Source organism: Nansenia antarctica, assembly GCF_963989245.1.
Source record: "Nansenia antarctica genome assembly, chromosome: 18".
In the NCBI taxonomy this organism is placed as follows: domain Eukaryota; kingdom Metazoa; phylum Chordata; class Actinopteri; order Argentiniformes; family Microstomatidae; genus Nansenia; species Nansenia antarctica.
Genome location: NC_137691.1, coordinates 8,296,153 through 8,309,492, shown reverse-complemented (window position 1 = coordinate 8,309,492; position 13,340 = coordinate 8,296,153). Strand labels below are relative to the sequence as shown.

At 48.7% G+C, this 13,340-nt stretch overlaps 1 protein-coding gene across 1 annotated transcript in view; it reads left to right on the top strand.

Moving 5' to 3' along the window:
- Window positions 1-1,480: 1,480 nt before the first annotated feature.
- The window catches only part of cita (citron rho-interacting serine/threonine kinase a), a gene marked incomplete at both ends in the record, with an annotated part of 53,022 nt that continues 41,162 nt past the window's right edge, over window positions 1,481-13,340 (top strand). The window contains 9 exons of the mRNA XM_080548586.1: window positions 1,481-1,573; window positions 3,472-3,592; window positions 3,960-4,135; window positions 4,455-4,556; window positions 7,405-7,547; window positions 9,406-9,499; window positions 9,622-9,840; window positions 9,948-10,101; window positions 11,484-11,670. Of these exons, the coding sequence (XP_080404712.1) occupies window positions 1,481-1,573; window positions 3,472-3,592; window positions 3,960-4,135; window positions 4,455-4,556; window positions 7,405-7,547; window positions 9,406-9,499; window positions 9,622-9,840; window positions 9,948-10,101; window positions 11,484-11,670 (1,289 nt within the window). The remainder of the gene's footprint in view (window positions 1,574-3,471; window positions 3,593-3,959; window positions 4,136-4,454; window positions 4,557-7,404; window positions 7,548-9,405; window positions 9,500-9,621; window positions 9,841-9,947; window positions 10,102-11,483; window positions 11,671-13,340) is intronic.

Sequence of the window (13,340 nt, the reverse complement as noted above, 5' to 3'; positions counted from 1 at the left end):
TAGGCCTGCTCCGCCCTCACTCGCAGGGCCGTCGCCGGGGCAGACACATCGAGTGCACCTTCTTATCTGACAGCAGAGAATGGGAGTATGGCGCAAAGTTTGAACCCGAACGGGAAGTACAGTAGCCAGGGGACACCAGCCACACACACTAGTCTCTGGGCGACAGTTATGCTTTATCTGTCCGTTAGGTGAATTACTTATCATTTCAAGAAACGTAGTTATTTAGCTAAAGGTGCATGGCTTGCTGGTAAGTGAAAGTTCTTCTTTTCCTAGCGGGGTTGTTGCAGCGTAACGGTTGTTTTGTTTTGTTTGTTCATTGAAAAACGGTCTTGTGAATTAGAGCTAGCTGGCTAGCTAACGTAGTGATTATGCCAAGCCAACGGTATATCGGAACATCTGTCCTGCTATTTTTAGCCTATTTACGGTAATTAATCTGTCATTATTCATGGCATAGCTACTGTCACAGTGTATAGCTATTATAGCAGCAGGAGTAAGTAAGTAAAGCTTTATTTATATAGCACCTTTCATACAAGAAATGCAGCTCAAAGTGCTTTACAACAGGAATAAGAACATAAAGTGAATATAAAAACATATACAAGCATAGAATGAATATAAAAGCAGGGGAAAACAGTCAAAAGAAAAGGTAAAGATTTACAGACTACTATATACTTTATCAATAGACTTCTTATAGATGTTATTGACAGACTACAGTGGGCAGGTGCAGATAAGCTAGTTGAAGGATATATTGAAGAAGTGCGTTTTTAGCTTTCTTTTAAAAAATATTTAGTGAGCTGGCTTCCCTGATCTCTAAAGGTAATGTGTTCCAAAGCTTTGGAGGGAGGGAGAATAGATGTGTGGGTCGAACCCTTCTGGCCCATCTGAAGAGCGGCGAACTCGTGTTATGACTCATTATTTATGACTCACATATTTATGTATGTATGTATTTATTTATTTATTTATTTATTAAAAAGATGGTCCATGGCATCTTCCTGGTGTCCGAATCCATTACACCATATTCATCATATACATCTACAACATCACATTTGTGTTACGTTATGTTCATCTCATGATGTGCACCTGTAATTATGTTACATTTATACATTATTAAGAAAGCGGTCATTCACATTGTCTCCAACATTCATTCGATGGTCATCCGATGATGTGCATTCATTTCTCACTCTGCTTATCCAGTTGTTAGCTAGAGATTGGGGAAGGACGAATTAGTCTCAGGATTTAGTCTGCATGAATTATTCTTGGGGTCATCATCACCAGGGAACAAGAACAAGAGACACTATCCATGTCATGACCAACAGGAGACTATTGATAATCAGCTGCGTAGGCAGTGCATTCTTCAATGGCATTTGAAAGAGGACTTGCTATTGTATAGCTGCAGCAATCTGAGTTACCTCCATGGCTATGAGCTCAGTTTAACTGTCTGTCTCCATCCCGCAGGATAGGAGTCGTCAAGATATAGGCAAGTATGTTGAAGTTCAAGTATCAGGGCAGCCTGAAGGACCTGGCGGCCGTGGACCCGATCACCAGCCGCTGCTCCAGGCTTAACCACCTTCTGCAGGTGAGGACGGGGCGACCTGACCCACCAGCACCTGACCTGACCAGACACAAGGTGTAGCCTGGTGGAGGTAGGAATCAGAGGACGGGCTCATTGTAACGCATGGAATGAAATGAAGAACTGTTCCGTTCCCTATTCCGTTCCACGCAATCCAACGAGCCCGTCCTCAGATTTCTACCTCCACTGGTCTGGTGTAGTAGGTAGCCCCATCTATGACTAGAATGATATTCATGTTTACATGTGGATGTTGTGGCATATGAATAGAATCCTTAGTCACATATAGGAAGTGAGTGAGAGACCGTTTATCAGTAAGTGAGATGAGAGACAGCTTTATTTATATAGCGCCTTTCGTACATGAAATGCAACTCAAAGCACTGATGAGAGACACACAGTGAATCTGGAATACACAAATGGAAGTACACATCGTGAAGCTGTCAATTAGACTTAGATAGATTTCACTGCCAGACCTGTGTTACTGCCCTGTGTTACTGCCCTGTGTTACTGCCCTGTGTTACTGACCTTTTACTGCCCTTTTACTGACCCGTGTTACTGACCTGTGTTACTGCCCTGTGTTACTGGGCAGTAACACTCCAGGCATTCAATTTCACAAAGAATTTCGAAAGAAAAAAATATCTGCGAGCCATATTGTTAGCCCAGTAGGCTGCCCACATGCTGAGTTGCTATTGCACACATTCATTCATTCACATTCAAACTAGACACTACAGTCAGCGGCGTCGCCTTTTAGATCAAAATGCTCCCACACCAAGCTTCGTTTCGCTCACTTCGCCATGTCCGAGCTTGCTCTGCTGGCTAACATACGGGAACTTGTTGCATCATGCCGTACTGCGTTGCGAAATTCAATGCGAAGGCAAATGCAAAGTTCATTTCTCACACATAACGTGGACAAACTAATTTCCACTCAATTTATTAATGATTATCGAGCAAAATATTTTGTGATCGACCAAGATCCTTATCAATCAATTATCGATCGTCGATAATTGATGCCCACCCCTATTACTGACCTGTGTTACTGACCCGTGTTATTGACCTGTGTTATTGACCTGTGTTACTGACCTGTGTTACGGACCTGTGTCACTGACCTGTGTCACTGACCTGTGTTACTGACCTGTGTTACTGACCTGTGTTACTGACCTCCTGTGTTACTGACCTGTGTTACTGACCTGTGTTACTGACCTGTGTTACTGACCTGTGTTACTGACCTGTGTCACTGACCTGTGTCACTGACCCGTGTTACTGACCCGTGTTACTGACCCGTGTTACTGACCCGTGTTACTGACCTGTGTCACTGACCTGTGTTACTGACCTGTGTTACTGACCTGTGTTACTGACCTGTGTTACTGACCTGTGTTACTGACCTGTGTTACTGACCTGTGTTACTGACCTGTGTTACTGACCTGTGTTACTGACCTGTGTTACTGACCTGTGTTACTGACCTGTGTTACTGACCTGTGTTACTGACCTGTGTCACTGACCTGTATTACTGACCTGTATTACTGACCTGTGTTACTGACCTGTGTTACTGACCTGTGTTACTGACCTGTGTTACTGACCTGTGTTACTGACCTGTATTACTGACCTGTGTTACTGACCTGTGTTACTGACCTGTGTTACTGACCTGTGTCACTGACCTGTGTTACTGACCTGTGTTACTGACCTGTGTTCCTGACCTGTGTCACTGACCTGTGTAACTGACCTGTGTAACTGACCTGTGTAACTGACCTGTGTTACTGACCTGTGTTACTGACCTGTGTTACTGACCTGTGTTACTGACCTGTGTTACTGACCTGTGTTACTGACCTGTGTTACTGACCCGTGTTACTGACCTGTGTTACTGACCTGTGTTACCTACCTGTGTTACTGACCTGTGTTCCTGCCTCCAGGGGAAGGCCACCTCCGGTGTGACACGGGAGGATCTGCTGGAGTCTCTGCTCCTCCTCCACCAGGAGTGCACCAACCCACAGCTGATGAAGATACGACATGTGGCCACCTTTGTCAACAAGTGTAAGCAGCTGATCCATCCATCCATCCATCCATTCATCCATCCATCCATCCCTCCATGCATCCATCTCAATCTGTCTGTCAGATTCACTTATTCACTTATCACTTATCAGTCCCATTTATTCAATCACTAAAGCTACCCATGCAGATCACGAGTAACTTGTGTGTGTCTCTGTCTCTGTGTCTCTCTTTCTTTCTCTCTCACTTCCTTTCTCTTTCTCTCGCTTTCTCCCTCTCACTTTCTCTCTCTGTTCCCCTCTCTTTCTCCCTCCCTCTTCATCTCTTTCTGTCCCCCCCTCCCCTCTCTCTCTCCCTCTCCCTCTCCCTCTCTCCCTCTCTCCCTCCCTCCCTCCTTCTCCCCCCCTCTCAGTCTCTGAGGTGGTGTCTGAGCTGCGGGAGCTGCAGCCGGGGCTACGGGACTTCGAGGTGCGCGGGCTGGTGAGCCGCGGCCGCTTCTCCGAGGTGCAGGTGGCCCGGGAGAGGTCCACAGGGGACGTGTGTGCCCTGAAGGTCATGGACAAGGCCCGACTGAGGACCCAGGACAATGTAGGGCACACTGTTCTGTTATGTCACCTCGGTTTTATTCATCTGTATTTTATCTTCTGTTCTACCATTTTTTAAATATGTTTACATGTTAGCAGCATAATGTGCATTAGACTTTCTCTAGCAGTTGATGCACAGCTAATACATTAGACTTGCTCTATACAGTACAGTGATTCACAGAGACACTTACTGTGTCGCTTACTTTAGACAAATGCACTTGTTGTAAGTCGCTTTGGATAAAAGCGTCTGCTAAATGTCCCCCAAAAATGTAAACAGAAGGCTCTGTGTTATCATACATGTAATGACTGTATTCGTCCACTAGATGGTGTTCTACGAGGAGGAGCGCAGGATCCTGTCTCTGAACTGCAGCCCGTGGATCCCACAGCTGCACTACGCTTTCCAAGACCAGGACAAGGTCTATCTGGTGAGACACGACCCCAGGTCACAATACTGAACTGAGCTGAGCTGAGCTGTGCTGGGCTGAGCTGTGCTGGGCTGGCCTGGCCTGGCCTGGCTGGAGAGGACGATGTAAAAGGGAAAATATCTGAGCCAGCACAGTATGGTAGGGGTCGGCCCTGTCGTGTGTAAAAGCCCCTAAGCGTCGGTTAGATGTGGGATATGGCTCAGGTGAGACACTGGCCACAATTGAGTCCGCTCCGATTGGTGGTAAAGACACCGGCTTAACCGTACTGTTACGATGGAGCAACAGTGAAACTCTCTGGTTAGACAGATACTGGCTGCTCTGTTGTCAGAATGAAAAGGACACCCCTGTCCCTCAGTATGTCTTTACATGTTACATAATGTGTATTAAGTCGTCGATGGTTTCAATAGTGGTTGGAAGAGAAAACCCTGTGTGTTAAATGAGCTACTGATGATCTTATTAGGGCTCATTGGGGCTGTGGATTTAGGCTGCTTGGTAGAGACGTCGTTTTCTCTTTTAGGCTTGGATGTAGAACGTCTGGACAGCCTGAGGACGAAGTGGGCGGGGCGGCTCGTGCTTTTAGTTCAACGTGTTCCTTTTGCTTCCTCGTTTCCGATTGGCTGAAGGGCATCCGGTTGGTGTGCGAGCGGTCGCCGCTGTGTGGGGAGTTGATGAATGAACGTGTGATGATTTGTGTTTTGCGATGCCAGCGCCTCCGCTCTCTACCCTCTCTTCCCTCCCACCCTTCTCTTCCCTTCCTCCCCTCTCTCCCCTCCCTCCCTCCCCTCTCTTCCCTGCCTCCCCTCTCTTCCCTCCCTCCTCTCGTCCCTTCCAGCGTTGACGCTTCTCCCCGGCGTCCCCAGATCAGTGACAGTGCCCTATAGCAGCAGCCGCGTCAGCGCTGCGCTGCTTCCAACTGATCAAATATAGATGTTCTGCCAGCGACTGGAGCGGCGAGAAATTGGAGAGAAATGATTTTCCTGTCTGCTCAAAACATCCCCCGTCCCTCCCTCCTCTCCCCTCCTCCCCTCCCCTCCTCCCACCCTACAATCTCTCCCATACTGAGTAGAGAGAAGAGAGAGAAAAAAAAATACAAAGAAATCCATCCCCTACCCGAGTGTCAGACCCAAGTCTCTCAGTAGCCTGTTGCTAGGTAACGTCAGTAGAATGCTGTTCTGTTCATTCAGACTCCCCAGTTCAGCCATTCATGCACCGCTGCCTTCCCTGCTGGTGTAGGGAGCTCTGCCGCGGAGCTGCCTGCCTCAGCCTGCTGGTGTAGGAGCTCTACCGTGGAGCTCTCGCAGGGCGAGACACTGAACCCCAAATTGCTCCCAATGAGCGGGCCCGGCGGTGCCTTTTGCTGTGGTAGCTTGCTGCCGTCGGTGTGTGTGAATGTGTGTGTGAACGTGGTGAGATGAGAGGCCATTGTAAAGCGCTTTGGAATACGGCGCTATGTAAGTCAGACCATTCACCGTTTACCGTTTTAAGATGCAGTTCACTTACTTCAGGCTTGGAAAAAGAGATCTCCACTCACTCAGTCACAATGTATTTGAATGAATGAATGAATGAATGAATGGTCTTTATTGTCATTGCTATAGTACAGGTACCAAACAACGAAATTTGGGAGGGGTGGCTCCCCTGGTGCTAGGAAAGAAAAAAACTAGAAAAAAAACAAGAAGGGAAAGGAGCTGGTTTACATAAATAAAGGCTATGTACACTATCCACTATACTATACTGTACAGATAAGACGACTAGGGTTGTCATATTGCACATAGTGTTATTGCACATTCATTTAAAGTGTCGCAGTTTGCAGGCTTGAAATGTACAAATTTGTGCCTCAGCACTACACCTGATTTTTTCAATCCAGCAGCTGCCATCAATCCGTCCAGACTGTCCAGGGCCCAGAACCTAGGTCTTTGCTGTGTTCAGGGCCTGGATGGCCCTGGGGTAGAAGCTGAGCTTCAGTCTGTTTGTCCTTGCGGCCATGGTCCTGTACCGCCTTTTCGAGGGCAGCCGGGCAAAGTGTTCGTACCCAGGGTGGGTTGGGTCTCTGGAGATCTTGGAGGCCTTCCTGAGGCAGCGTGTGTTGTACAGCTCTTCCAGAGAGGGGAGGGGGGCGCCGGTGATCTTCTGGGCTGTTCTCACGACTCTCTGTAGCGCATTTCTCTCTGCGGTTGTGCAGCTGGAGAACCAGTTGCAGATGCCGTAGGTGAGGATGCTCTCCACTGCGCCGCGGTAGAAGGCCACCAGTATCTCCTGCTTGTTGTGTTCCTTCCTGAGGACTCTCATTTCACTAGGTGACTACTGCCCAGGCTTAAATAGTTGTAAAAATAGCTGTTGAAGCTCCTCCCAATGCAAAGTGACAGCAATTGAGACTGCAAACACCAAAAATGGTTTCACTAGAAACTCCTTTCTGGCCTCACGGCCTCAACAGGAACACGACTCCTAACACCCAACTACCAAAAACACAATGAATTAAACAATTTGATAACAAATGATGGAGGAGCTCCACCGTGGAGCTGCCTGTCTCAGCCTACGGCTGGCTATCTGGCTAGGTTTATAATACATGGAGCAGGTAATAGCTGAGCAGCAGCAGAACAGAGGGAGAAGCAGCAGCGTGGGCAGAATGCAGAAAACGGTTGTTATTGTTGTTGTTTCTGTTGTTTTTGTTGTTATCGCCTATTGGACAGAGCCTAAGGGATGATGGTTAGGGTGGGCGTAGAGTGTGTGCCTGTGCTCTGTGCTCTGTGCTCTGCTGAATCTAATCAGAGTGTGTGTGTGTGTGTGTGTGTGTTTGTGTTTGTGTGTGTGTGTGTGTGTGTGTGTGTGTGTGTGTGTGTGCACTGTGCAGGCCATGGAGTACCTCCCAGGGGGAGACCTGAGGTCGCTGATGAACAGGTATGAGGAGCAGTTTGACGAGACCATGGCCCAGTTCTACCTGGCTGAGCTGGTGGAGGCTCTCCACGCCCTGCATCAGCTGGGCTTCGTCCACAGGTGACCCCCCCCCCTGTCCTCACCACACAACCCCTGGTTACCACCCCCTGTCCACACCACACACCCCCTGGTGACCACCCCCTGTCCACACCACACAACCCCTGGTTACCACCCCCTCCTCACCACACAACCCCTGGTGACCACCTGCTGTCCACACCACACACCCCCTGGTGACCACCCCCTGTCCACACCACACACCCCCTGGTTACCACCCCCTGTCCTCACCATGAAATCAGAATCAGAATTGCTTCTTTTACATCAATGTACACAAGAGTAACTTTGGCTTTGGTTCCTCAGCATTGACATTTGGCATTGGCAAAAGAAGAAGAAGATTTTTATTGATCCCCGAGGGGAAATTATATTTTTTATTATCAACACGCACAAATGCACCCTGGGAAAACAGAGCTCTGAGCTCAGGTTCAGCCCGCAATCAGGCCCTGGAGCAGTTAGGGGTTAAAGGGTCTTGCTCAAGGGCACAGCGGCAGTGGTAGTATACCTTAGATGTGATGCCAGCAACCCTCCAATCACCAGCTCACCATCACTGCCCACACGGCAGAAAACCAGGACCCAGTTGTTCAAAACTTTAAATCTGGATCAGAATGATCCCGAATATTCTCTCTGATCCAGGATCAGATCTATCTGGCTGATTTTTGAGTCGTATAGGGGAAATCAGCCAGCTCGATCTGATCCTCTCGATCAGAGAAAAGAATCGAGATTGTGTGGCCTGGGGTGGTCCAGTGGTCTAGCACCACGGTCTACAGTGCACCATGGGCTCTAATCCGGCCCATGCCCTGCTGACATGCCCTCTCTCCCTTCTTCTCCTGCTTTCCTGTCTGTCTTCAATACATCTGTCTAATAAAATGAAAAATATGAGTGGGACTGCCCCACTCAGAAAAAAGAAAAAGAGACATACTTTCATGTCTTTAAAGAAAAAAGAATCGAGATCGTTCTGATAACTCCTGAGGTGTGTCCTCTGGTGCCCGACAGGCGACTCCGTCAAAACAAGGTGGAACGTTTGCTGTGAACCTTCCAACGACACTAATTAAACCACCTCTGCACACGGCTTAAAGAACTCTAGGAGTGAAACATGAATAATAATTGTTGTTTTTCTGGTTTGCCCTGAGGTCGGCTGTAGTTGATGAGCCTAGACAGTTTTTAGTTACAGTGTTGCTATATCCTTACATACTGAGTAGTCATATTTTGGGTCCAATAAGGCCTCATTCATTCTGGCAATTAGGTCCAAAACGCCCTGCAGACACTGATATCCAGCTGATATTATGACATAATCCCTCTCCGAAGACTCTGTCTGCATTCCTTTCCTGAAAGGTTACTTCGTTACCCTGTAATACACTTTAGCATTTAGGTTGTCATAGTAACAAAATAAAAGGTAGATTAAAGTGACCTTTTCTTTTGGGTCATAATAATGTGACAGCAGCTGGTGAAAGGCGGGAACAAGTCGGCACCCAGTATCCTTCCATTTTCAAAATCCCATCAGGATAAGCTAGTATAAAGCTATTTTGCAGTTTTTCTGTGTAGGAGGCAGGCTAATTTACAAGCGGCCAACTAGCGTCCAACTAGTGTGTAAATAGCAGCTTCCCATTGTAAAGACTATGGTCATTTGACCCCCGAGGCGGCTCTTATAGTAGGTAAAAAAGCATGGCTGTTCTAGTGTTATAGTCTTTGGTCTTTTTTTTTTACACATAAAGCTCAAAGTGTCTTCTCCCCCGACTCCTCCTCTCTCTTCCCCTTATCTCTCTCCTCTCTGTCATCCCTCTATCTCTCATGCTCTCTCTCTCTTTTTCCTCTCTCTCTCTCCTTCTCCCTCCCTCCATCCTTCCTTCCCTATCTCTCCCTCCAGAGATGTTAAACCGGAGAATGTTCTCATCGACCGAACTGGACACGTCAAGCTGGCCGACTTCGGTTCAGCTGCCAAACTCAACACCAACAAAATGGTAACAGATTAATTAATATTTAATATTTTAAATGTGTTTATGCATAACTATCATGGCTGATTGATGCAGCAGATGGGACGTGATGTGAGAGTGATTCAGACGGGCCGGGTTGCTTGTTTTAGGTGACGTCCCCCCGGCTTCCTGTCGACACTCTGGACTTCCTGTCTCCAGAGGTCTTGGCGGCCATGAACGGGGGCGGGGCAGGGGCGGGGTCTCAGAGCTACGGCGTGGAGTGTGATTGGTGGTCACTGGGTGTCGTCGCCTATGAGATGATCTACATGAAGTCCCCCTTCACCGACGGCACCTCCACCAAGACCGCCCACAACATCACCAACTACCAGGTACGGCCCGTTTCCACCAACACACATACACTCACCAGACACTTTATTAGGAACACCTGCTCATTCATTCAGGTGGTGTAATGGTGTGGGGAATGTTTTCTTGGCAGCGGTTCCTGAAGTTCCCCCAGACCTCCAGGGCCGGTGGGGACTTCCTGGACCTGGTCCAGAGTCTGCTGGTCTCGGCCCGGGAGAGGCTGGTGTACCACGGCCTGCGCTGCCACTCCTTCTTCTCCCCCGTGGACTGGACCAACCTCAGGCAAGGTAAACAACACCCTCCTCCATCTCTACCTCCACCCCGTCCCCCGTCCCCCCTCCCTGGCCTGGGTGCAAGGTGCAGCAACCTCATGAAAGGTAAACAAACAACACCCTCCTCCATTCCCTCACCCCCCCTCCTCCATTCCTTCACCCCCCCCCCCCCTCCTCCCTCCCTGGCCTGGGTGCAACGTGGAGTGAGCAACCTCAGGCAATGTAAACAACACCCTCCTCCGTTCCCCCCACCCTCACCCATCTCTACCTCCATCCCTCCCCCCCTCCCTCCCTCCCTAGCCTAGGTGGAACAGCCTTAGGCAGTACAACAAAAGTAAACAACAACCCCCTCTGTAGAGATGACGCCGGTGTTGATGCCAGTCAGTGTGTGTTTCAGATGAAGCGTGTATGTTCTAGAATATAGATGAAGCGTGTATGTTCTAGAATCTAGATGAAGCGTGTATGTTCTAGATTCTAGGTGAGGCGTGTTTGTACTAGAGTCTAGATGAAGCGTGTATGTTCTGGTGAAGCGTGTATGTTCTAGAATCTAGATAAAGCGTGTATGTTCTAGAATCTAGACGAAGCGTGTTTGTTCTAGAATCTAGATGAAGCGTGTATGTTCTAGAATATAGATGAAGCATGTACTGTATATTCTAGAATCTAGATCAAGCCTGTATGTTCTGTGTGTCTGCGCCTCAGCAGCAGTGAAATAATGAGATGTGGTTCCATGTGTGTGGGGGGGGGGGGGGGGGGGGAGTGGGTAGATAAGGGCTGTGTCGGGAGAGATCTGCTGTTCTGAACATGTGATCCAGAGGAGGGCAAGAAAAAAGACACCATGTCTATTCTTTAGAGAAGAGAGAGGTATTTGTCTCATTATCAGGATTGGCTGTAGTTACATCGGTCCAATTAAATATGCTTGTCAAAACATCATTGGGTCGCTTTGAAATGCTGTTATAGATTACTATTGATGTGTGTGTGTGTGTGTGTGTGTGTGTGTGTGCGCGTGTTCGTGCGCGCGCGTGTGTGTGTGTGTGTGTGTGCGTGTGTGCGTGCTGGTGTGTGTGTGCACGCGGTGACGGTTGAGAGCAGATAGAGAAGCTCTGCTTTGGCAGTGACTCCAACTGATTAGGTTGAGCTGCTGCAGTGAGCAAGGGAGAGAGAGAGAGAGAGAGAGAGAGAGGGAGGGAGGGAGGGAGAGAGGCAGGCAGGGAGAGCGGGATAGTGTGTGTGTGTGTATGTGTGTGTGTGTACACGCCAGTTACTGCACTGTAGCTTTGCAGGCTTCATCCTCTCCTCCTTTCTCCTTGTTTTTTATCCGTTCCCTCATTCACCGCTTGTCTCTCTCCTTTCCTCTCCTCCTCCTCCTCCCCCCCTCCCTCCCCCTCCCCACCCTGCAGTCCTTCCTCCCTTCGTTCCTACGCTCCGTGGTGAAGATGACACCTCTAATTTTGAGGATCCAGAGCAGGCAGGGGGTGGGCCGGCCGCTGCCCAGCGAGGGTCTCCGCCAGTGGGCTTCCAGGGCCAGGACCTGCCCTTCCTAGGGTGGTTCTTCTCCCGGGCGCTGACCGCACTGGCCAAGGCTGAGTAAGTACCTACACTCTGTCTGTCTGTCACAGGTGGCGGCATCACCACGGCAACAGACTCCAGGTAGACAACTAGCTCGCTCTCTCTCTCTCTCTCTCTCTCTCTTCTCTCTCTCTCTCTCTCTCTCTCTCTCTCTCTCTCTCTCTCTCTGTGTGTGTTCTGTGTTGAGGTGATGAATGGCGGTTGGGCTGATGAATGGTGTTACATATGTTGGTTGTATATGATGGCGGACGGTACATTTATTGTAGGTTGTTATATATGGTTGTATGGTGATATAGAGTTGTATGGTGGTATGGTATGTTTATGTGTGGTTGTGTGGTAATACAGAGTTGTGTATGGTGTAGAGTTGTATGGTAACATCTAGTTCTATGGTAATGGAACTATATTCCAGTTGTATGGTTGTGCGGCGGCGGTTGCTGTGTGAGATGGTGTGCAGCAGTGTGGTGGTGGCTCCTCTGCTGCAGTGGGTGATGTTGATGTTCCATGGCAGACAGGCGGAAGGAGGGGATTCCCTCCCTCGCTCAACGCCTCTTGGAGATCTCGTCTCTCTTTCATAAGCGTCCATTCATCATCACAGCCAGGAGCTCCACTCTCCACCATTCAACCACACTGATCTCTATTCACCACTGTGTGTGGGGGACCTGGGGAGGGGGGGTCGTCTGGAGTCAGTGGCTCACAGACTGACTGACTGACTGACTGACTGACAGACTGACTGACTGACATAGTGACAGACTGACTGACTGACTGACTGACTGACTGACTGACAGACAGACTGACTGACTGACTGACTGACAGAGATCAGGATAGATCTGGAATTATAGATCAGTAGGTCGAGGATCTATCATAATCTGCTCAGATATATAATTCTGTGAGAGTACGTACGTAGCTAGTATTATCTCTCTGCCATCACAGCTGGTTGGTATTCTTGTGTGTGTGTGTGTGTGTGCGTGTGTGTGGTGCTTGTGTGTGTGTGCCTGCGCTTGTGTGTGTGTGCCTGTGCGTGTGTGTGTGTGCCTGCCTGTGTGTGTGCCTGCTTGTGTGTGTGTGTGTGTGTGCCTGCGCTTGTGAGTGTGTGTGTGTGCGCGTGCTGCTGAGAGCTGGAGAACCCCCCCGCCTCCCTGCTGGGTGCATGTGAAGCTGTGCATCGTCTTTGTTGTTACCCCCACCCCTACCCTGCGCTATAGTGGGTGGGACTGCTGTGCTGTGTTCTATAGTCAAGTCAAGTCATCTTTATGTATTAAACCACATTTAAAACAGCATGCGCAAGTGTTGTATGTGGATTAAAATCACAATAAAGGCAATAAAATCACAATATATACACAATCACAATAACATAAGCATAAAGACATACATAGAAAGTACATAAAGAACAGAAACGGACACAAATCAAAACCACATTAAGGAAATGCTAAAGAATATATGTATGTTTTGAGCCTGGATTTAAGGGAGTGTATGGAGGGGGCAGATCTGATTGAGAGATGGGGATGCTATTCCACCGTCTAGGGGGCTGCAACAGAAAAGGCACGGTCACGACTGAGCTTGAGCCTGGATTTCGGGACAGCCAGGAGCTCTAAGCTAGATGACCCGAGGGACCTGGAGGTGGATAAGGGGTTAAAAGTTCTGCGATGTAGGAGGGGGCCGACCCATTCAGAGCTTTAACAACAAACGGG